This window comes from Cloeon dipterum, chromosome 3 (assembly GCF_949628265.1).
Source record: "Cloeon dipterum chromosome 3, ieCloDipt1.1, whole genome shotgun sequence".
Classification (NCBI taxonomy): Eukaryota; Metazoa; Arthropoda; class Insecta; order Ephemeroptera; family Baetidae; genus Cloeon; species Cloeon dipterum.
The window spans coordinates 5,042,686-5,062,267 of NC_088788.1; the positions used below are offsets into that span (position 1 = coordinate 5,042,686).

At 41.0% G+C, this 19,582-nt stretch overlaps 3 protein-coding genes across 9 annotated transcripts; 2 read left to right on the top strand and 1 right to left on the bottom strand.

Annotated features, from left to right (window-relative positions):
* Positions 1-159: 159 nt before the first annotated feature.
* Positions 160-12,634, top strand: LOC135940890 (fatty-acid amide hydrolase 2-B). Of its 6 annotated transcripts, none has more exons than XM_065485995.1 (11): positions 160-347; positions 874-958; positions 2,165-2,358; positions 2,704-2,923; positions 2,981-3,220; positions 3,574-3,953; positions 4,019-4,117; positions 5,554-7,186; positions 7,690-8,604; positions 10,772-11,113; positions 11,961-12,634. In XM_065485995.1, the coding sequence occupies exons 2-8, from the start codon at positions 880-882 to the stop codon at positions 6,001-6,003; spliced, it is 1,662 nt and encodes a 553-aa protein (XP_065342067.1). In that variant the 5' UTR covers positions 160-347; positions 874-879; the 3' UTR covers positions 6,004-7,186; positions 7,690-8,604; positions 10,772-11,113; positions 11,961-12,634. The 6 variants fall into 6 exon arrangements, with proteins under 6 accessions (XP_065342067.1, XP_065342065.1, XP_065342063.1 ...); XM_065485993.1 differs by having other exon boundaries at positions 7,690-8,401; positions 8,461-11,113; XM_065485991.1 differs by having other exon boundaries at positions 7,690-11,113.
* A 1,301-nt stretch (positions 12,635-13,935) lies between these two features.
* Positions 13,936-16,712, top strand: LOC135939801 (transmembrane protein 135-like). Of its 2 annotated transcripts, XM_065484372.1 has the most exons (7): positions 13,938-14,287; positions 14,353-14,610; positions 14,673-14,830; positions 14,888-15,266; positions 15,917-16,224; positions 16,433-16,506; positions 16,566-16,712. In XM_065484372.1, exons 1-6 carry the CDS (start codon positions 14,141-14,143, stop codon positions 16,491-16,493), a joined length of 1,311 nt encoding a protein of 436 aa, XP_065340444.1. In that variant the 5' UTR covers positions 13,938-14,140; the 3' UTR covers positions 16,494-16,506; positions 16,566-16,712. The 2 variants fall into 2 exon arrangements, with proteins under 2 accessions (XP_065340443.1, XP_065340444.1); XM_065484371.1 differs by lacking the exon at positions 16,433-16,506 and having other exon boundaries at positions 13,936-14,287.
* Positions 16,691-19,372, bottom strand: LOC135939800 (uncharacterized). The gene is made up of 6 exons (XM_065484370.1): positions 19,278-19,372; positions 19,128-19,220; positions 18,589-18,976; positions 17,807-18,423; positions 16,867-17,039; positions 16,691-16,809 (listed from the first exon to the last, which is right to left on the bottom strand). Exons 1-6 carry the CDS (start codon positions 19,322-19,324, stop codon positions 16,727-16,729), a joined length of 1,401 nt encoding a protein of 466 aa, XP_065340442.1. The 5' UTR covers positions 19,325-19,372; the 3' UTR covers positions 16,691-16,726.
* Between the last annotated feature and the right edge of the window lie 210 nt (positions 19,373-19,582).

Below are 19,582 nucleotides of genomic sequence, written 5' to 3' on the forward strand. Positions count from 1 at the left end.
GTTTTATGTGAGAATCAGCACTGATCCGCAAAGAATTTAAAGTTAAACCAAAGAATTTACCCCTTTCCTTTAAAATTTGGTTGGCAACACTGGCGAGTTTAAACCTGCTTGTCCAGTCAGCGGTCTGCAATGCATTTCCCCCATTCGATTTCAAGTTTCCTCCAGTGCTTGTATGTATGTATGTTGACGGAAGGAAAGGAAAAAATAATAATCAACTGTTCGAATCTTCTGGCTTGAACGCCTGACAGTGAGTCGCTCGACGGGGCCGTTCAGTTCACAGCTTTCTTCCTCCGTTCCGACGTGGCTGCAGCAGAACTAATTACTTGGTGAACCTTGGATTGTATCAGGTAAGACAATTTAACCTCCCTAAACGAGCAGCTGAAACCGCGGGCCTGCGGTGCCTCCTTTTTTTAATGTGTGACTCATATGCGTTGTGTGTCTGTGTGGTGATAATAATAATAATTGTTCACATCGCGAAGCCATTGCTTAACACACCAACACGAAGGGAGTTTCATTCGGTAGATTCGGAAAGTCCTGATATAATCTCATTCATGCTTTTTAGGTTTTAATTGAATTTTCGTGTATGTAAGCATAGCGTGCGGGAGTGTATAAAACATAGGTCACGCAATATTGAATGTAAATACACACAACAAAAGCGAATTATTATGTAATGCAAACATAGTTTTAAATTAAAAAAAAACATCTTTTAACGAACTGATCAGAGTCCAAATTTTTTGACCCCTTGATCAAGCCGGCGTCTAAATAATCGATAAAAATCGCGTTTGGACTATCAGTTCAATGTCATTTGGTACGCGTTTGAGGCGATTAGCTAATTTGATTTTTTGCATTTTGCTGCACAATTCCGGAATGCAGGCAATCATGGGCAAAGTGAGTCGGAAGGTGAAGGCAAAAGTGGCCAAAGTGCGAAACGAAGCCTTCAGACCTCCTGCACCGCCCGGTAAACCGAGCTTTTCCTCCGCCCTTTTTTCGTGTTAAACATTGATGTGCTTTTTCGTTTCTCACAGCAGTGTTCCCAATAAATGTTGTGGTAATGACCTCCCCTATTTCATAATTTTAAATTGGAAGCCTCGTGATTGATTAGAATGTAGAAGGTGCTCGTTTGTTTAGTTCTGTTAGGAATTTAGATATGTGCACTACTCCATTATTTGTAATATATATCCTATCACCTTGTTATTTTTATTTGGGAATGCAGTTCATTTCTAAATAATAATATTTGAATTGAATTTTGCAACATTTTGTTTGGATTTCGGAATTGGAAATTTCAGACAAAACGAATTGACCGTTTAAATTATATTAAATTTGTGCAAAGTTTTAATTATGTCTCTTGAGGAAATTTGCCAAAATCTTCAACTCATTTGCATCCAAAATAAAAAAAATTGGCAATAATTAATCAACATTTTTTGCCAATAATTCATAAATAATATTTTAAAATTAAACATAAAAAATCTAATTTATCAATTAAAGAGGAATGATACTGCAAAAGCCTGGAAAATGCTTGTTGCCTATGCATAAAATCATCCCTTAGGATTCAGTTAAAGCCTAAATTGAACTAAGAAGCACTGTAATTTTTTTAGAAAATTGGCTGGAAAGTTAGCGTGCTTTTCAAACGGTAATGGCTGTCTCCTTACTTGAAATCCGATTTTATTTCAAAACCAAGAGTTTGCCCAATAAGTGGCAAACACAATTGGACAGATCTCGACGAGAGGAATCGGAATATGCCAAGAAAATATGTTCAAGCACTGTACATTTCGGAGAAAATTGGCAAAATTTAAATTTTTACTGTAGGAAAATCCTTTTTTACTATTGAAAATTGTTTATCGATCGATTGTTTGTTGCATCCAACAATTTAAATAATTTTTAACTGTTGCTCTGCATCATTCCACTTTAATTGTGCGTCTTTTTCTGTGCATCCCAATCCGAAATGAAAAAGAATGTCACGGCCAATCACAAAATATATAAATCGATTCTGTTTCGAGACAATGGGCACGTTTTTCTCACGACTTATTATTATTAATTTTTTTCGTCTAGTTCAGAGTTCAGTGCACGTGATTCAAAAGTAGAATTATTTTTATCATTGTTGTCAATGTCGCATCATTAATTGTGGAAGCCATTGAAAGTCAACGTTTCGCATTCGATTTGACAGAGCGGAGAATGTCGTGGTGGAAGCAGGCAAGGGCCAAGTGGCTCTCGTTCCTCCGCCGGCTCATCGACCTGCTCAGCGGCGTCCTCTTCAGGGTCGCCTACGCCATCAAGGGCAAGAGTTCGATGCCACCCATCAGGAACCTTCTGCTCCTCGAGCCGGCCATGTCGATCGCTGCCAAAATCAGGAATCGAAAGGTAATTAAAATAATTTCTCGTTTCATTCGGTAAAATGAAAAATATTAAGAATGTTTTTAGCTCCTGACTGAACATTCAGGACTTGGGGGAAGGATTTAAGTACAATAATTAATAATTTTATTGTGATTTTCAAATCTAATTTTTAGTTTTGAATTGGTGTAGGTTTTTCCGGTTTTGATAAACATTATCACGAAGCCTACACAAACTAAAGATTACATTTTTTCACTCCTATTAACATAATTTGATACCGTATACCGTTTCATTAATTTTAAATAAATGCATCGCATTTTAAAATATTTTTGTGGAAAAAAACCGGACTCTTAACCCGTGTGGAAATATTTCCAGATCTCAAGCGAAGAAGTAGTGAAAACGTTCATCAGCAGAGTAGAGGAAATCAATCCGATTCTCAACTGCGTGGTAGACCAAAGATTCGAGGAGGCGCTGGAGGAGGCGAGAGCCGTAGATAAACTTCTCGCGACCACTGACAAAACCGCCGAGGAAATCGAGAAGGAAACTCCATTTCTCGGCGTTCCCTTCTCAACCAAAGATGCGATCAAGGTCAAAGGTAAATGAACTGAATTTGTTACTCGAGAATATAAATTAAATTATCAATTTTTTTTAGGAATGAGTTTCACTGCCGGTTTGTACTGTCGAAAGGACATCCGAGCCGACGGCGATGCTGAAACGGTGGCGCTGCTGAGGGCGGCCGGCGCCATTCCGTTGGTCATCACCAATACCTCGGAAGTGTGCATGTGGTGGGAAAGCCACAACCGGGTGTACGGCCGCACCAACAATCCTTACGACACGAGCAAGATCGTCGGCGGCTCGTCCGGTGGGGAGGCGTGCAACCTTTCTGCGGCCGGTATGAATTTTTTCTCACAATTTGTGTAAAACGGATCGATTTTCTTTACTCTAAATGTGCATAACATAAAATATTTAAGAATTATTGATTATAAAAAATACAAATTGCGATTTTGAAACAAAATATAAAATTTAATTTTATCATTTTCTCCATCTTTGAATTTAATTTATGGAAAAAATATTTTTCTGCAACATTTTTCCCGTTTTTTAAAAAAAATCAGCAGTACACATTAAAAAATTATCTATTTCTTGTATTTTAGTTCTGATTTTTTTTGCCAAACAATAAATCCTTTAAATGAATTTTATTGTTTTACAGAGACTAAGGTAATAATTCATTTTTTTTCAATTTTTTAGGGACTCCATTTGGTCTGGGCTCAGACATAGGCGGCTCGATCCGCATGCCATGCTTCTTCAATGGCATTTTCGGCCACAAACCTACCAGATGTGTGATCTCAAACCACGGCGAGTGGCCCGAGGCGTCCGACACTCACCAAACCTACCTGGGCACCGGCCCAATGAGCAGGTTCGCCACCGACCTTGTGCCGATGGTGAAAATCCTGGCCAAAAAAGATCTCCGGTTGGACGAGAAGGTAGATTTGAGAAAAATGCGCATCTACTATATGGAGGACGACGGCGGCTCTCCGCACCTGAGTCCGGTTGACCCGGACATCCGGCAGGCCATGCGCAAGGTCATCGAATACCTCTCCCAAGCACACGGACTGAAACCAAAGAAGGTAGGGAAAATGACAAGACAGGAAGTGATTTAAATGGATTTCATTGATGAAATTATTTTTTTCAGGTTGATTTTCCCAAGCTGCGCCGGGCTGTGTCCATTTGGCTCGCCAAGATGAATTTGGTGGGCGTTCCAGACTTCTGCCAGCAATTAGCCAACTGTGAGGTAGGTGTCCTGCTTTATTAATTAATTATCTTTAGCTTGAAAATATATTCTTGTCGATTTAGGTAAATTTATTGATTTCAGTTCAAAAAACAAAACATTTTATTTTGATGTGGTTCTAGCAAGTTTCTGAAAAAATTAAAATCCTCATACGATTTCACATTGGGAAATGATTTCAAATTAAAGTTAAAAACCAGTTTTCGTTCGATGAGCATGACAATTATTTTTCATGATCAATGCGCAAGTTTTTACTCTGAAAAGTCGCCCTTCAAATCATCTCTCATCTCATAAAAATTTTGCCTTCAAGTTAAAATTAACCAATGTGTACCGGAATTTCATATAATGCCCCTAATTAAAATTTCCGTTATCAACTAATATTAGGACTAGGGAATCAAATTAAAATATAGAACCAGATCTATGCGCTCGATTAAAAATAGCAAATGTAAACCATTAAAAACGTAACACAATAAACCGATTTAGTAATTATCTTCAAATTTAAACGGTAAATTTCAATCCGCGATCATGAATATGTTTAAACCTGACTTTCAAGATCCGAAAATCAGTCTACAAATGGTCGAATAACTAAACGAACATCCTGTCTGTAATTCTACAAGCCATTTTAAAAAATTAATTAGAGTAAAATACCACATTTTCGTGTTCTCCAATCCTGAAGGTGGTAATTATTTCTTTCGATTGAAAAACCTTTTGTGGTGTGCGTTCATAAAAACGGATAGTGAAATTAGTATGTGTGCGTGTTTGTTTAGAGCGGCGCGACAAGAATTAGCAGGCAATGCGAACGAACGCGTTTGTGTCATGCAAGCGTGAGCAGCGCTCCTTTATTTTCTCCTTTGCCTTGCTTTCTTCGCATTTCGCACCTCATCAGATTTCATTCACTCACCGCTCCGCATGCAGATGAAAATTTCAACCAGAGTATTTTAGCATAAATTTAACTCCAATTTCTCATCAGGCACTCGTTGCATTTCATCGCAATGACGCACTCACAAACAGTGAATCATCAGCATTATTTATTACTCAGTTTGTTGAGTAATTTAATTGTGGTAATTACCCGCAAATTAATAAATTGCTATGGATTTTTTAATATAATTAAGAGTTAAAATAACAAATTTACGCTCATGACCACGATTTGAAAAATTGTCAGAGAAATTGAGGCAGCAAATGACAATTTATTTGCACAGTACAAGAAATTTTGACCAGAGACCGTCCAAAAATTTAAGATCTCTCCAGGGGAGAAATTCCTTGCATTTTTTGCTCAAGAAATTAGTAAAAATTGAGTTGTACAACCTGTGGTGAATATTTGGTTTCATTTGGGCTTAAAATTACCTCGCAACACGATTTATCCTTTTTCTTTTAGTATAAAATATAAAATTGCCTTTCATAATTATGTTCTATTTTAACTAAAATTATTTTAACGTTCACAGGGCTCAATCAACCTCGGCTGGGAGCTGGCCAAGTGGATGGTCGGTCAGTCGAACCACACGTTCATTGCGCTGATGACCGCCTTTACGGAGAGGTTCGGCGTGCAGCCCGGCACGCCACACTACGATCGTCTGTTCAACATGTGCCAGGACCTGCACAACGAGTTCCAAACCCTGCTCGGCGAGGACGGCGTCTTTCTTTACCCGACGCACCCGACGCCGGCGCCCTACCACAACGAGCCCGTGCTGCGGCCCTTCAATTTCGCCTACACTGCCATAATTAACGTGCTCGGCTTCCCGGCCACCGCCGTCCCTCTGGGCCTCTCCAGGGACGGCCTCCCGATCGGCATTCAGGTCATAGGCGGCCTCCTAAGCGATAGACTCACCCTGGCGATGGCTCTTGAGCTGGAGAAAGCTTTTGGCGGCTGGGTCCCACCAAAGATCGACGTTTGAAAACGCACACTCTATCCCCCCTCATATGCTGGAGGAGTTTTTTTATTAATCCGGCGGCGGGAGGGGGTCCTTGTGTGTTGATATTAATAATTTTTACAGATAAATCAAAACAAATTAATTTAGTTATCAAAGATTCCTAACAAACCACACAAAGTCCCCCTCTGAAGGACGGATTATTAAGTTATTAAAATTAACTTGAAGCGCCTGAGGGGAGTAAAACATGCGTTCGGCGTTAGTTTTATTAATTGTTCTTTGAAATTTCATAATATATCTTGTCATAAATCTCTGCTGGATCAAGAAATGATTCAATTCTAAGTCATGTCCGGTTAGGTTTGTAGTTTATTTTCAAACAGAGACTGAGGCGAGGTACGAAACTGCATTTAATTTTGGCACTTCCTCTATTTGCCAAATGAGATACACACGTTCTTCAATTGCAGACACTCATCGACCTAAATCTATATCTGTGAAATTGTTTCCGCTAACACGAATGTATAATGTGATTCGCGTTATTTCTGATAAATTGTATTTGATGTGAACGAAAACACGTCATACATCGAAATTTCTATATATTTGTTACTGCTATTATACTCTTTGACAGTTCAGATACTCCAAAAATATATATATTAAAAGAAATGCCATTGTATAACAAAATTATTTTATTCCTTTTAAACCTAAAAAAATTGTTATTTTCTTTGAATGATCAGTTAAATTGTAAAGAGGCGATGTAACACATTTATCATTATTGGAATCTTCACAATTTACCTCATTATTAGTAAATGTTGCCCGTTCTGAAAAGATATTAATGCTAAGTGTGTTTTAGGTTTTATTGTTCCATCCCGTACCAAGATGTTGGCTTGCACTCCAGAGCAGCAGCCAGACTTTGAATGCCACTCTGCTGACTTTATCTGCGATTGTCAGCCAGGCTCTGAACTGTTTGCACCTCACGCAGGAAGGACGGCGGTGACGTTGGGCTCTGTTTCCTGCAAGCTGAGGTGCTCGAGGAGGCGTTGGCAGGCTACCTGTACCTGGCGTCACCTGTCGGATGGCGCTAAGTTTCGTCTGATTGCCAAGGGCATGCCGGAGAATGTTGTTCGGCTACTTCTTCGAAAAGGAGGTCCACTTTTTCCGGGAGTTAGAGCTCTGTGGGCTCCTTCATGCCCATCGCCACGTAAGATTGAGAAAGGTGAATGGAATACTGGTGTTGAGAATTTTGACAAATTCTAAATTAAACTTTTATTCAATCCTGGATTAATTTTTTAAAATTTTATAGAGAAGAATATATCAACTACCTAACTGTTGAAAATAACTAAAATATATAAAAGATGGATCCAATAGTGATCCATTCAATGGTAAAATATTATTTAATATTTTTTATCAGTCTTTTTTAGATTCCATTATAATTATATTATTTTCCTTATCAGATGTTAATTAATTTAATCAAAAACCAAATTTAGAATTAGATTATTCACGAAAAGGCCTATAAATTAATTGAAAAATGTATTATTTCAGGTACTTTTCCAATTTTAGAAATTGCATTGACTTTTATTTGTTTCAAATTATTTATTTTTTCGAATTTAAGGGATTTGTAGAAGGAGTCAAACAACACTGTTAATTTCTTTTCACTTTTGTAAAATGTACAAAATATATTTTCCCAAATATTTACACACTAATGATGTGTACATTCAGGTCCACGTTTCACTTCCGGACGCAATGTCGCCAAAGAGGGTTGCAGCACGCCGCAGGAACCAGGCCAGGTACTTCTTGAGCCCTCATCCTACTTGTTTTCTGGCTGGATGCGTAAACTCAGCAGACGCAGGATGTCTCCGAGCAGCTGCTTTTCTTCCTCACGCGACATGAGCCCATTACGCCTCCGCCTCAGATCATCTTCGGCTTGCCTATCCTCCCTGGCCTTCAGGTACTCGTCCGAGGCCCTTTGCCTTTCCTGACGGAGCTTTTGCAATCGCTCCTCAGGGGACGGCAGCTGCACGGGAAGCTCTTCCGGCTCGTTTGCCGGCTTCTGGCCATTGACGCGTCCATCCAGCGTCCCCTGGACGTCCTGCTCATCCTCCTGCGGCGATGTCGGGGAAGGCGAACAGCACTGTTGGCCCAGCCGATGCAACCTCCTCCGCTCAATCTCTTCGGCCTTTCGCCGCCTTTCCCTTCGCCACTCCTCAATCTGCTCGAGGGTGGCCCCGGGTGATGGGGGTCGGGGCCAGAAGTCCTCTAGCTTCATCCCCAGTCGTAGGTCTACCTCGATCTGCTCCAGCAAACCTGGGTTGGCCAGCAGCTTCATTGCTTCCTCACGCAACCGGAGCTCATATCGCTTCCGCCTCAGATAATCCTCGGCTTCCTGCCGCTTGCGTTGCCTTTCCTCACTGGCCTGTTGCTGCTTCTGCAGGTACTGTTCCATGAACCTTTGCTGTAACTGCTGGCGCATTTGCATTCTTTGCTCCTCAGGGGACGGCAGCCGCATGGGGAGCTCCTCTTCCTGCTCGTTTGCCGGCTGCTGGCCGTTGACGCCACCACCCAGCGTCTCCTGGACGACCTGCTCGTCCTCCTGCGGCTGCTGGCCATTGGAGCCTCCACCCAGCGTCTCCATCGGTATATCTTTAATATATACAATGGTGCGTCAGCTGTGAACAAAAAATGTTTTTTTTTAATTTAAATGTTGAAATTTTGATGGGGGAACGATTCGGACGCTCAAATATTTTTTTATTGCAAGTTAAGTGAAACTCATGACGCGTTTTATTACTCGCATCCCCATGCGGACCAAATATTCTACACGCGCAGAGAAAAAAAATCAATAAGACCCTGAAAATATGACCAAAAACACATTTTTTTTTATTTTTGAAAGTAAAAATATTGGAGGCTTGGGTAAATTAGTGGGTGTTATTGGGTTTTTTTGGCTTTGTTAAAACCAGAAAAACCTGGTGGGGAAAATTCGGAACCCTGCGCTACAAATAGACCAGCGAGGCGAAATTATAAATTGTTATAACCGCACCCACAGTCAAGGACATGTGTTGTGCCTCCCGCCCTCTGTTACCCTGAAACAAAAATTCTGAACACCCAAGACGATATGCCCGCTAGGTGGTTGACAATATATTTGCTTGGCGCTGCCCCTGTCAAGCGCACAATACGCTAATCCGCCTTTTGTATTACGCGAAGCTTGCACTCCCTCGCAAACGCCTAAATAATTTCCTCGCAACAAATAATTAAATAGCCTACAGCCTTATTTTGCGTTGTCAATTTCTGAGACAGATTTAACAAAAAAAATTCTCCTCTAAAAACAGGACAAAATGGTATAAAATGTACCAAAGTTGGGGCTGAAACGGCACTAAACGATCCACTACATCGGACGTAAACAAGTTGGACAAAATTGCTCATATTATTATCATGTTAACTCTGAACTGCAGTGTAAACTGAGTCGACAGAACATCTGGCTGTGAGCAAATTTTTTTTAAATATTTCTTATCAAGTGAACAATAGCATTTATTGCAAAAACACCCTCACTAGTTGTTTAATAATTGCTCATTTAATTTTGTTATATTGGAATTGTAACAAATCTTCAGATTGAAGTATAAGTTTTAAATACTGTCAATTCTTTATGTGCTTAGTTAATATAATTAAATTTGTTGTATTTTATTTAAATACACCGAACTGTTTAAAATTAATAGTTTTTTTTAAAGAATTAAGACTAGAAATTCAAATTAGTATTAATGCCAGCCAAATGGATAAAAATAATTTTATATGTATAAATGGTAGAAACAAACCCGCAACTATGCAACCTGCGTTGCATGTGCTCCACAGATATTATGCCTGACAGTATAATAAGGTCAAAAGTGATAAATTTAAAAACGTTCAAAATTGTGTTGCAGTCTGCCGTTGCGTTGTCTCTTTTCAAGAGCATGAGGCAGCGAGGTTCCACAGAAGCCGCACAATGAAACAAACACGTGTTTGCGCTACAAGTACAAAAAGCTTTGTCCAGGGCGAGTGATGGGAGGGTTAAAAACATTCGCAACAAAAGGCGTTGCTATACTCATGGCAGGCGAATGGTCGCAGTGGAATGCGGGGGGAAATTACCACCCATGTAGTGAACATACAAAATTCGTTGGAAGATTTCGATTCCCGCCTGTTTTCCGGCACAAAAATGTGTATTGGGAATTCCACAAGTAGAGGTCCAACAATCAAACGACGTTCGTTTTCTGTTCAGTTTTCTTTTGAGTAGGGTCGACATCTCAGGGAAGCGTTAAATCTTTAGAAAAGAAAATTCAGTTCCCAGCCTCACGCCGTGGGGGTTCTTGCCCTTTGTGCTTTATTTGAAACATTTTTATCCCTCAGGGGACATTGCACATTTGAGGGGAAATAAACTGAAACCTTCTCATTTTTCTGGAACTTTCCACTCTTCGTCATAATGTGGCGCGCCGTTTTAAAAATATCACAAACTCGCTGCTAATTTGCCTAATTTGGAAATTTTCACATAAGAAAATCCGCATTACGCCCGCAGATGCTATTATTTGTGATGGAAAATTCCTTCAAAAGTTAAATGTAAGCAAACCTTAATTGTTTTTCGCAGTTTTTTACAATTTCAAAAGTGTTAAATTCATAGCTCCCTGCAAAACAAGTCGTAAATTCGAGGGATAAAATTTTAGAATGATTTTTTCGAGGTCCCGATCATTATTAGGAAAAAAAAGCGCGTTTAAACCGGCAGTGGATTGGTAGTATGATCGAATAAATTTAAAATAATATACACGTACCTGTTGGTGAATAGGGCAGCCAAAATCTTTGGCTAATAGTGAGTCAGAAAGAAGCAGAAGTTCGAGTGAATGCGAGTTGTGCAGCGATCTCACACACACAACTTGCTGGCTGCTGTGTCTTCTTTCAAAATGCGAGTTGCTGCTGCCTGCTTCTCTATCAAGAAAAGTTGCCTCCAAAGGGGAGATCCGCAGGAAGGAGCGCAGGGAGCCCAAGTTGGATCGCAGTCAGAAAGGAGAAGCAGCCCATAGAGCACGTGGTGAAAGAGAAGATCCCGGCCCAGCTCTCCCTATCAGTTATACTGCTCTCAGACGAATCAGCTAAAATTTTTGGCTGCCCTTGTTAAGACTTTCGCCAGGTACGTGAAATTGTTTGTCCTGTCCTGTTTCGTCAGCTATATTCCTGTTTTATTTTTTAAAATTAAATTCCACATTTTTCTCTATAACAAAATGGTCATAGCAATTCATGAAAAGCAACTAACTGCTACTATTAGGGCAATGATTTTAAAATGATCAGATTTTTAAGATAATTTTTGACGTGCTAACTCTTTAGGCTAAGAAAATAAAGTCGTAAAACAATATTAAAATGCGATTTTATGTGTCCTAAAATATGTTATTTTCTGATTTAACGATATCATTTTATTGATACTGTGAAGAGAAATTTATTTAATGAAATTTAGAAGACGCTTTGAGTTTTTAAAAATCAGGAGTAATCGGAATTTATGTTACATTTTAGTAAAAAAGGCTAGAGAGGCAAAAAAGTTGCGAGGGTTTAATTTTTCATAAGAGAAATCGTGTGAGTCACCTAGGTAGCGAAGATTAAGGGAAGAATCACGCGCGCTATTTTTGTGAAGACAATACCCCGACGGAGAATAGAGCCTGAGCTCTCAAACAAAATCTCTGCATGCATTGTCCTGTTCCTGAAAAATACATTCTTGTCCTAACGGAGTTCCAGGAAAAAGAAGGAATTCCTGTTTCCATTTATCCTGTCTTAGAACCTGCTCAAATTTCAAGTCACTACTTAATTATATTAATAACTAACCACCTTTTGCTATAGGGCAGCCACAGTTTTAGATCCCCAAACAACTCAAATATCTCGCATTGCTTTTGAGCCTTATTCTTATATCTTCAACTTATTAGTTAAAAATATCGTAAATAACCCTCTTGTCTCCAGAAAATTCAATCAGTGCGTAATTCATGTTCCAGGTTGCTATTATACGCGGTGAGAGCGACATCGGAAAACATGGAGTGGTTATTTCCAGGACCTGAAGACTCGCTGCGGGCTATGTACGAGTTGACGGACAGCGATTATTACATTCCCACGTTTGCGCAGAGGCTGGCGTTGCAGAACGCCTTTGAATTGTTTGAGCTCGGTGTGCTCGAAAGGTTGACCAGGCAAGGCCCTCCCCTCCTGCGCGGTGATCTTCGAGCCGAGGAAATGCTTAGACTGCACAACTTGAGGCATGAGCTGAGGCGGCGCGACGTACAGCACGGAGTCGACGTACAGCACGGAGTCGACGTACAGCACGGAGTCGACGTACAGCACGGTGTCGACGAACAGCACGGAGTCGACGAAACCCATAAATTCGATAAATTACTGGTGGATGATAAAAATATAAAAAATACGCTTCCTCATGAATGCCTGCTGTTGTGTAATGAACTGGTGGTGATCCCACGATGAAGCCCCGGAGGCCTGGCCGGCCGACTTCTTCGCAAAACACAAAACCTACCAAATTTAAATAATAAATTTTTAACTATTATCCGATCCAAAACCGTTTGTTTTGATTACGAAAGTGTCCAAACCAAACCGCACGGCAATGTTTTAAAACTAATCGTGGTTTAATGAAGAAAAAACAATAAAATTCAATTTTTGGTCTACATTTCTACTCTTTTTGGTACATTTTATAGTATAAAAATGTCATTTGAAGACAGATAGTTTTAATTGTGATACTGTTTGACAACGTTTTTACTTTCTTTCGTGCGTGTGAATCTCCATCTTCCTTAAACAGGAAAACAGTGGAAATTTCCAAACGCCTTATTTCCATGAATATTTCTCGCATTCCACATTTTAAAGTAATTATCCCTCAGAGGGTACCACAAAAGGGATTTCAATTTTAATAAAATCGCCTAACGCTCTTATATGTTAGAATATCTTTTCACGCGCACAAAGTAATGTCCTCAACACCAAATAATAACACATGTTTACTTTTTAAATTGCGAGCGGGGAGCTCTCTTTGTGTCATTGCACAATAGGAATCCCTTGGGAACCAAAACAATATCCCAGAATAAATAAGCGGTAGGCTATCCTCGACCACCTGCATGGAATTCGTATTGTGTAAGGATTTCTCATTTTTCGTGGTAAAAGTGTACTGGAACTATAACCGTCCGTCGAATCTTGGAGGATCCATTTCACATTTTCTGGTTGCGCTTTGTTGATGACGAGCATCTGCAACACATTTAGTTTTTCAGTAGCACAGAATTTTTGTTCGATTTTAAAGTTTGTGGATCGATTTATTTTTATATCAATTTAAACTGGAATAAAAATTTATTGGCAGATATATAACATCACTTTTTTCCCTCATTTTATTGTTCTTCATTTTTTTTGTTACAGACAAGACAAAGACGAAACAGAAACGAAAATAATAATTTACCGTTGCATAAATCACTATAATTGGATCTGTCTTTTATTCCTCAATTAATTGCATTCATCTTTTTAATTCGCAGCCTCCATAGAGATTGAATCTGCGCTTTTTAGGAATAAATCCGAGATAAAAAAGCCGCACATTGATTCATTCATAAGCTTAAAGTCCAAAAAGATTTCATCTCCAGTCAGTTTTAAATTATCTTATCGAAATTTTCCTTAGCAACATTCTTGCAGCAAGCTTGTAATCTCATTTAATCGCGCTTTGACCTCAAACAGAAAAATAATTACATTAATTTACATCCGCAGCGCTAGAAAAAAAATGTCTCGAAATAATAATAATTTACCATGCTAATTAATGATTTGTATGCTAATTGAAACAATAAGCTCGTGAGAAGTTACGATAAATAATCACATCTATTTTATAGTGCGGATCAATTCATTTGCATAGAGAATAGGAAACTTCCGCGCGCTGATTTGTGTCACAATTTGTTTAGGTTGGCAGCAATGGCTTCCCACACCAAGAAATACTTCGATCAGCCGATGTCGAGAATTGAGAATCTGACAGGTGCCGCAGAATTATCAACACAATACTACGCCGTTGTTGGTGCTCACCGCACCTCGCACGGCTTTTAATTCTTCTACAACGGTGAAGCAGTGTTTGGCGGAGGAATCGCGCTCGTCCTCCAGTTCTGCGGGTCACGCTTTTATTTAATATAAATAATTCGTGTCCGCCAAGAATGCGATGGTGGTCTTTAGCAAATTGCAGACAGTGCCCTACAGCTGCCGCGACTACGCCCATCCGTGGACAGACTCTTGCACGGACGCGGCGGCTGGCATCGGCTTCCACTCCATCCAAGAATGCCTCAGAATTTATATCACAGTCTACACGGTATGGTTTTACTGCGTTTCTTATTCGCATAGATAATCGATTGCATAACATTCGTCTATTTGCAGCTGGCACTGATGATGAGGGGCCGGGTGCCGACGAAGAAGCAGCTTCGGCAGACTATCCTCGGCATCATCCAGTCGTCGGCCTTCCTCAGCTGCCACGCCTATTCTTTCATGCTAACCGTCTGCTACATCCGACGGCTCACGGGAAACTTCAACTACCTCTCCGTCTCCTTCCTGCCCGCTTTCATCTCCAGTTTTATTTCCATAATGATCGAGAGACCCTCTCGTAGAAGTCTGCTTTGTCTCTATGTCACGAATGTGGTACGGAGTTTATTTAATAAATAAGATTTGCCAAAAGAATCATATATTTATATGAATTTCAGGCTTCAGAAACGCTTTTTAGGATGGCTGCGAGGCGAGACCTGGTGAGGCCCATCCCCCACGGCGAAGTCTACATTTTCATGGCATCCATGTCGGCACTGCTCTACTTTTACCGCTCACAGAGCCGCGCAGGAAATGACTCCGTGTACAGTCTTATCAGGTAAAAACAATTTTATCGTTTAAACGAGAAAAAGACCCAAGCAAAATGTCCCTTCAGCTTTATCGTCGGCCCATGTGAACAGAAGGACTACAACGCATCCTCGCAATCAGGACAGGTTTCAGGGCGCGCGGGAGGTCGGCCGTGGCTGTTGCTCTCGTTGACGCAGGTCCTCAACGAGAGTCTCAGACCGGTGGTCGAGTTCCTGAAGTCGCGTGGACGGCATTCGTCGTGCCCTCACCCCCACAGTTGCCTGCACTACACGCTGCACAGTTCAGTGAAGCAGTTTGCCATCGGCTATGGCCTCCAGGCTTGCCTCAACCTGCTGCTTCGCTTCAGGAAGATTGCAAAGAACCCGACCATTCTGGGGAAAATGCTGTTTGGGAAGGAGGCCTACGGGCTAGGTGCTTTCCTCGGTGGATTCTCTGGACTTTTTAAAGTAATTTTTATTATTATGAAACTTTCCGCGCCGTGAAAGAGGAAATTTAAAAATTTATGTTAGGCTTTTTGAGCTACTACACAAAAAATCTTCCCTCGGACTTCTTAAGAGCTCCTGGGAACTCTCACAAGCTCATGAGACCTATTATGAACTCCACTTGACCTCCCTTAAGCTTCTCTGACCTCTCACAAGTTTAAATAAGAGCACCTTGGACCTCTAAAAAGTTTCTGGCACCTCTCACAAACTCATGAGTTCTCTTACGACCTCCAATGACCTCTTAAGAACTCCTGGGACCTCCCACAAGCTTCTGAGTCATCTCATGAACTCCACTTTACCTCCTTTAAGCTTCTTTGACCTCTAACAAGTCCACAAAACCACTAAATAAGATCTCCTTGAACCTCCAAAAAGTGCCTGTGACCTCCAATGACCTCTTTAGAGCTCCTGGGACCTCTCATGATCTCCACTTGTCCACCCTTAAGCTTCTGTGGCCCCCTGAAGGTGCTGGTACCTCTCACAATTCCATTTCACCTCTTTGGACCTCTCAAGAGCACTGTGACAGTTTAATAATTGGTGTACATGTTAAAAAATTTTTCAGCACCATTGGCATAAGTAAATCCATAATTTAAAAATCTATTTAATGCGTGTTTCAGTTGATTTTGTGTCTTTTGCGGCGTGCCACTGGCGGAGACTCGCCAAAACTTGCTATTCCTGCGGGACTGTTGGCCGGCACGACCTTCGGCTTTTACCCTTCGCCGACGGTGGCCCTCTACATGATGTGGAAGACGCTGCAAGTGGCGTACAACGCGGCCTCGGCCAGGGGATACCTGCCAGAGCTGCCCTGGGCCACAATTCTGCTCTACTGCTTCTCCACGGCTGTGTTGTTCCACGCCGCCGTTCTCGAGCCACGCAGCCTGCGCCCTTCCTACTGGAGGTTCTTGCTCGGCATATCAGGTGGAAGGTAAATATCGTTCCCTTGATTTTCAGGGGTCTAATTAGTAGTTCTTTTGCATGGCTTTGTCCTCGTCGTGATTCAAATTTATTCAATCTTAAAATTTCGACCTTTCGACGAGGACAAATAATTTCTTACTTCCACTCATTTCTTTCTCACTCATTCTGTGACTTGTTGTGTGACTTCTTCTGAGTGTTTTGTATGGTGCTTTCGTCAGGTTCTTCGACATAAATCGCGAGTGCCTGACAAAGTATGGGACCAGCAACACCTCGGTGTGAACGCCCACCAAACGTGAGTTCGCATTCACCATCGCCCGCACTAATTCCCGATCACTCCTCGCCGCTTTCCAGGTGCGGAGAGACCAACAAAATGGCGCACGCCATGTTGAATCTTCCCGGTATACCGATCGTGTGATGCCAAAGCACAAGAGTCACAGCTGTGGTTTTTATTTTTCTACTTGTATAGTAAAAGACGGTTATTTGTTATCACAAAATTTACATTTTTTTTATTTTTACTCCCAAGTTTCGTAATTTAATTCTAAATCAACGCTGTCTTGCCACGCCATAACTCCCACGGCCTTCGCGTTCCACTCCTCTGTTTTAAGATTTTATTTAACATAACCAGATTAATTAAATTTATTTATTTTTATACCTAATTTGATCCACTTGTCGCCGTCTCGAGAAACGGGAGCCTTCTTGACGAGATCGTCCACAGTCTTAATGTCTCCTTCGCCTTCGCCGCCGGGCATTTCTCCGAAATATATCCGCCAGAGCTGATTGATTTTGGCCTTGGTGCCGTTTTCATAGCCCGCCATCGACAATAATCTGAAACAGAGCAGCAGTCGAAATTTAGATAGGCTTATTGCTTGTCCGGCGAGTCGTGCGAGTTGCATACATTCGATTTCTGCAGGCGTTTTAATTGACGTAAACACCAAATTAGCTCTGAATTGGATTATTTCGGTTTCCTGTTTTAGTTACTTATACTGGATTTTATAATTAAATAGAATTAGCACGTTTCAGCTTTTTTCACTCAAAATAAATCAATTCGAACAAGAGAGAGACTGTGATGTCTTTGGTGGAATTTAAAATCGCATTTTAATAAATTTGAAAATGCTCTTTTTAAAGGGAAACACATCCTATCCTGGCAACTATTGTTTTGATTTTGAAAAAAGATCACAGACAAAAACCTAAACTATATTTTTTTCTGTTTTCCCAGGATATTACAGGCTTCATCAAGCAGGAAATGGTAAATTTTCTGATTATTTCCATTCTGAACTGTGAATTAATTCCATAACTGTTTATTTATCAAAAATATTTTCTGGACTAGAAAAAAATAAATTAATTTTAGTAACTGTGAAGAAAAAATATTAAATTTTTCCAATTTAAATTACTTTTATTAAAATAAACCGACTCTTCACTCTTCAAGTCGGTTTTAATTTTAAACTTTGAATGATTTGCAAAAAATGGCTTCTGATTTTAAATTCCTCTACACCAAACTTTTCTTAATATCAGGCAAAATTTTGAAAAAAAATCAGCAAAAATTCCGCTAATCAGTGCGGTTCCAAAAATTAAAATCTAAAAAAGAGACCTACTTGTCCAAATAAATCCTGCCATTCTTGTTGGGATTGCCCGCCACCTCAACACAAGTCGCCTTCATTTCCTTCAGGGTCGGGGCGGCCACAAGGGGCCACCACTCAGGGTCCAGGTCGCTGACCGTTACGTCAAGGGGCTCACCCCTCTTCTGCACATAATCCGCCAGGTTGGCCGTCTCTCTGATGACCAGTCCGGCAGTCCTGAGCTCCTGCTGCGCCGTTTGCAGCTTTTCGATCAGGTCGAGCAGGTAGAGGACCCACAGGGCGGCCAGTCTGGAGTTTCGCTCGTGCAGTTTGACAAGCAGGCGGGGCAGGAGGCGGGCGGCGTGCAGGGCGCCCAGCAGCGGCCGCCACTGGGCCACCAGCGTGCTCGGCAGCTCCTCCTTTCCGTAAAGGCCGGGCGGAGGGGTCAACAGGGTCTGGCTAGTCAGCACGGCGCTCAGCAGGTGCTCAGGGTTGTCCACGGAGGAAGATAGGATTTTCTGCTCAAGGAGGCTGATCGCTTCTCGAACGGTGCGGATTCCTGCGTTGCTTGCCCGCAGGTCTTCGGCAGGTAGAGATGTGATCCTTTTGTATCCAGCCTGCTGGCAAGCTCCCAGCGCCTCCCATTTGTCGATCTTCAAATATTTAAATTAAATGATAATTTAAAAAAATCAATTAATTTTGTTGTTGTAGCAAATTTTATACAGTAATATTTTTTCTAAGCTCTTATGAAATTCCACTTAGAAAATTAAATAAGTTTAACTTTTTCTTCAACCAAAAAATCCAACGATAATTCGTACCAACTCAGCTAGAGGCGCTTGAGACGCGGACTGCTGGACCCAGTCAACGGGTTCGACGTCCCAGTAGTTCCACCTGAGCCAGTCAAGCCCGAAATCGACAGCTCGGAGCAAAAGTTCCAGCGCTGGCAGCGACTGTCCGTGCGCGGCCTCGTGACGCAGTTTGACGATCCAACCAGGGATGTCCACATTCTTGGCCTTGGCGAACATAGTCTTGCTGAACTGTGTCTTGGTTGGACCCGTTGTCAGCACCTGGTTGAGGAAACGCGTCAGGGCCGCACTCAAAGCCAGTCTCTGACTGAGGTCATCCAGGTTGGCGTTCAGTTTGTGCCCCTCAAGCGCGCAAATTAGGACCATCGTCGCGTCCGCTCCGGTCGGCAATGTTTCACATCTGCAAAAAATCCAATCAAAAAATAAAATACTAAAAATCTTCTAAGCCATAAATTTAATCAAAAGGTTTTTTAATTTTTAAAACTAAAATAAGGGTTTTAATTTTACAAATAATAGTTAAAATACTAAAAAGAGAGGATTTAATTTCATACCGGGCCTTCCACAGCCGCAGATTTTGAAGCCCCCTTAGCTGGTCAGCGACGTCATCGCTAAAAATCAGTTTTGCTGTCTCCTGCCACTCATCACTGAAAAAACATGTTAAGTTATAAATCGAAGAAATTGTGTTTGACTTAATGCCTTACCAAGAAAACCAAGGAACAATTTGACCACCGTCCGCACGTGACACCATCCTGCCTTCTGTTTTGTTTATAATTCATCAAGTTGGTGTCACTGCTGTTCTGTTAGACTTGTTAGCTCATCTGCCAACCTCACAGAATTATGACAAAAAAATTTTGAAGGCTAAAATCGCTAAGATATGTTTTGAATTTTTTTAGATAAACAAATTCTTCAAAATTAAAAATAAATCATCCCATTGGACATCATTAAAAAGACAGTTAATAAAAGAATTAACATAGACATTCGTAACTAGTTCTGTTGGCAGCACTGA

Excerpts from the sequence above, each read along its gene's own strand:
- LOC135940890 (XM_065485991.1), top strand. The coding sequence starts at position 880 with ATGGGCAAAGTGAGTCGGAAGGTGAAGGCAAAAGTGGCCAAAGTGCGA. Across the intron at positions 2,924-2,980 it reads AGATGCGATCAAGGTCAAAG|GAATGAGTTTCACTGCCGGT; the intron begins GTAAATGAACTG and ends AATTTTTTTTAG. Across the intron at positions 4,118-5,553 it reads AGCAATTAGCCAACTGTGAG|GGCTCAATCAACCTCGGCTG; the intron begins GTAGGTGTCCTG and ends TAACGTTCACAG.
- LOC135939801 (XM_065484371.1), top strand. The coding sequence starts at position 14,141 with ATGGTGGTCTTTAGCAAATTGCAGACAGTGCCCTACAGCTGCCGCGAC. Across the intron at positions 15,267-15,916 it reads GATTCTCTGGACTTTTTAAA|TTGATTTTGTGTCTTTTGCG; the intron begins GTAATTTTTATT and ends TGCGTGTTTCAG. Across the intron at positions 16,225-16,565 it reads CTCGGCATATCAGGTGGAAG|GTGCGGAGAGACCAACAAAA; the intron begins GTAAATATCGTT and ends GCCGCTTTCCAG.
- LOC135939800 (XM_065484370.1), bottom strand. The coding sequence starts at position 19,324 with ATGGTGTCACGTGCGGACGGTGGTCAAATTGTTCCTTGGTTTTCTTG. Across the intron at positions 18,424-18,588 it reads AAGCGCCTCTAGCTGAGTTG|ATCGACAAATGGGAGGCGCT; the intron begins GTACGAATTATC and ends AAATATTTGAAG. Across the intron at positions 17,040-17,806 it reads GGCAGGATTTATTTGGACAA|ATTATTGTCGATGGCGGGCT; the intron begins GTAGGTCTCTTT and ends GCTCTGTTTCAG.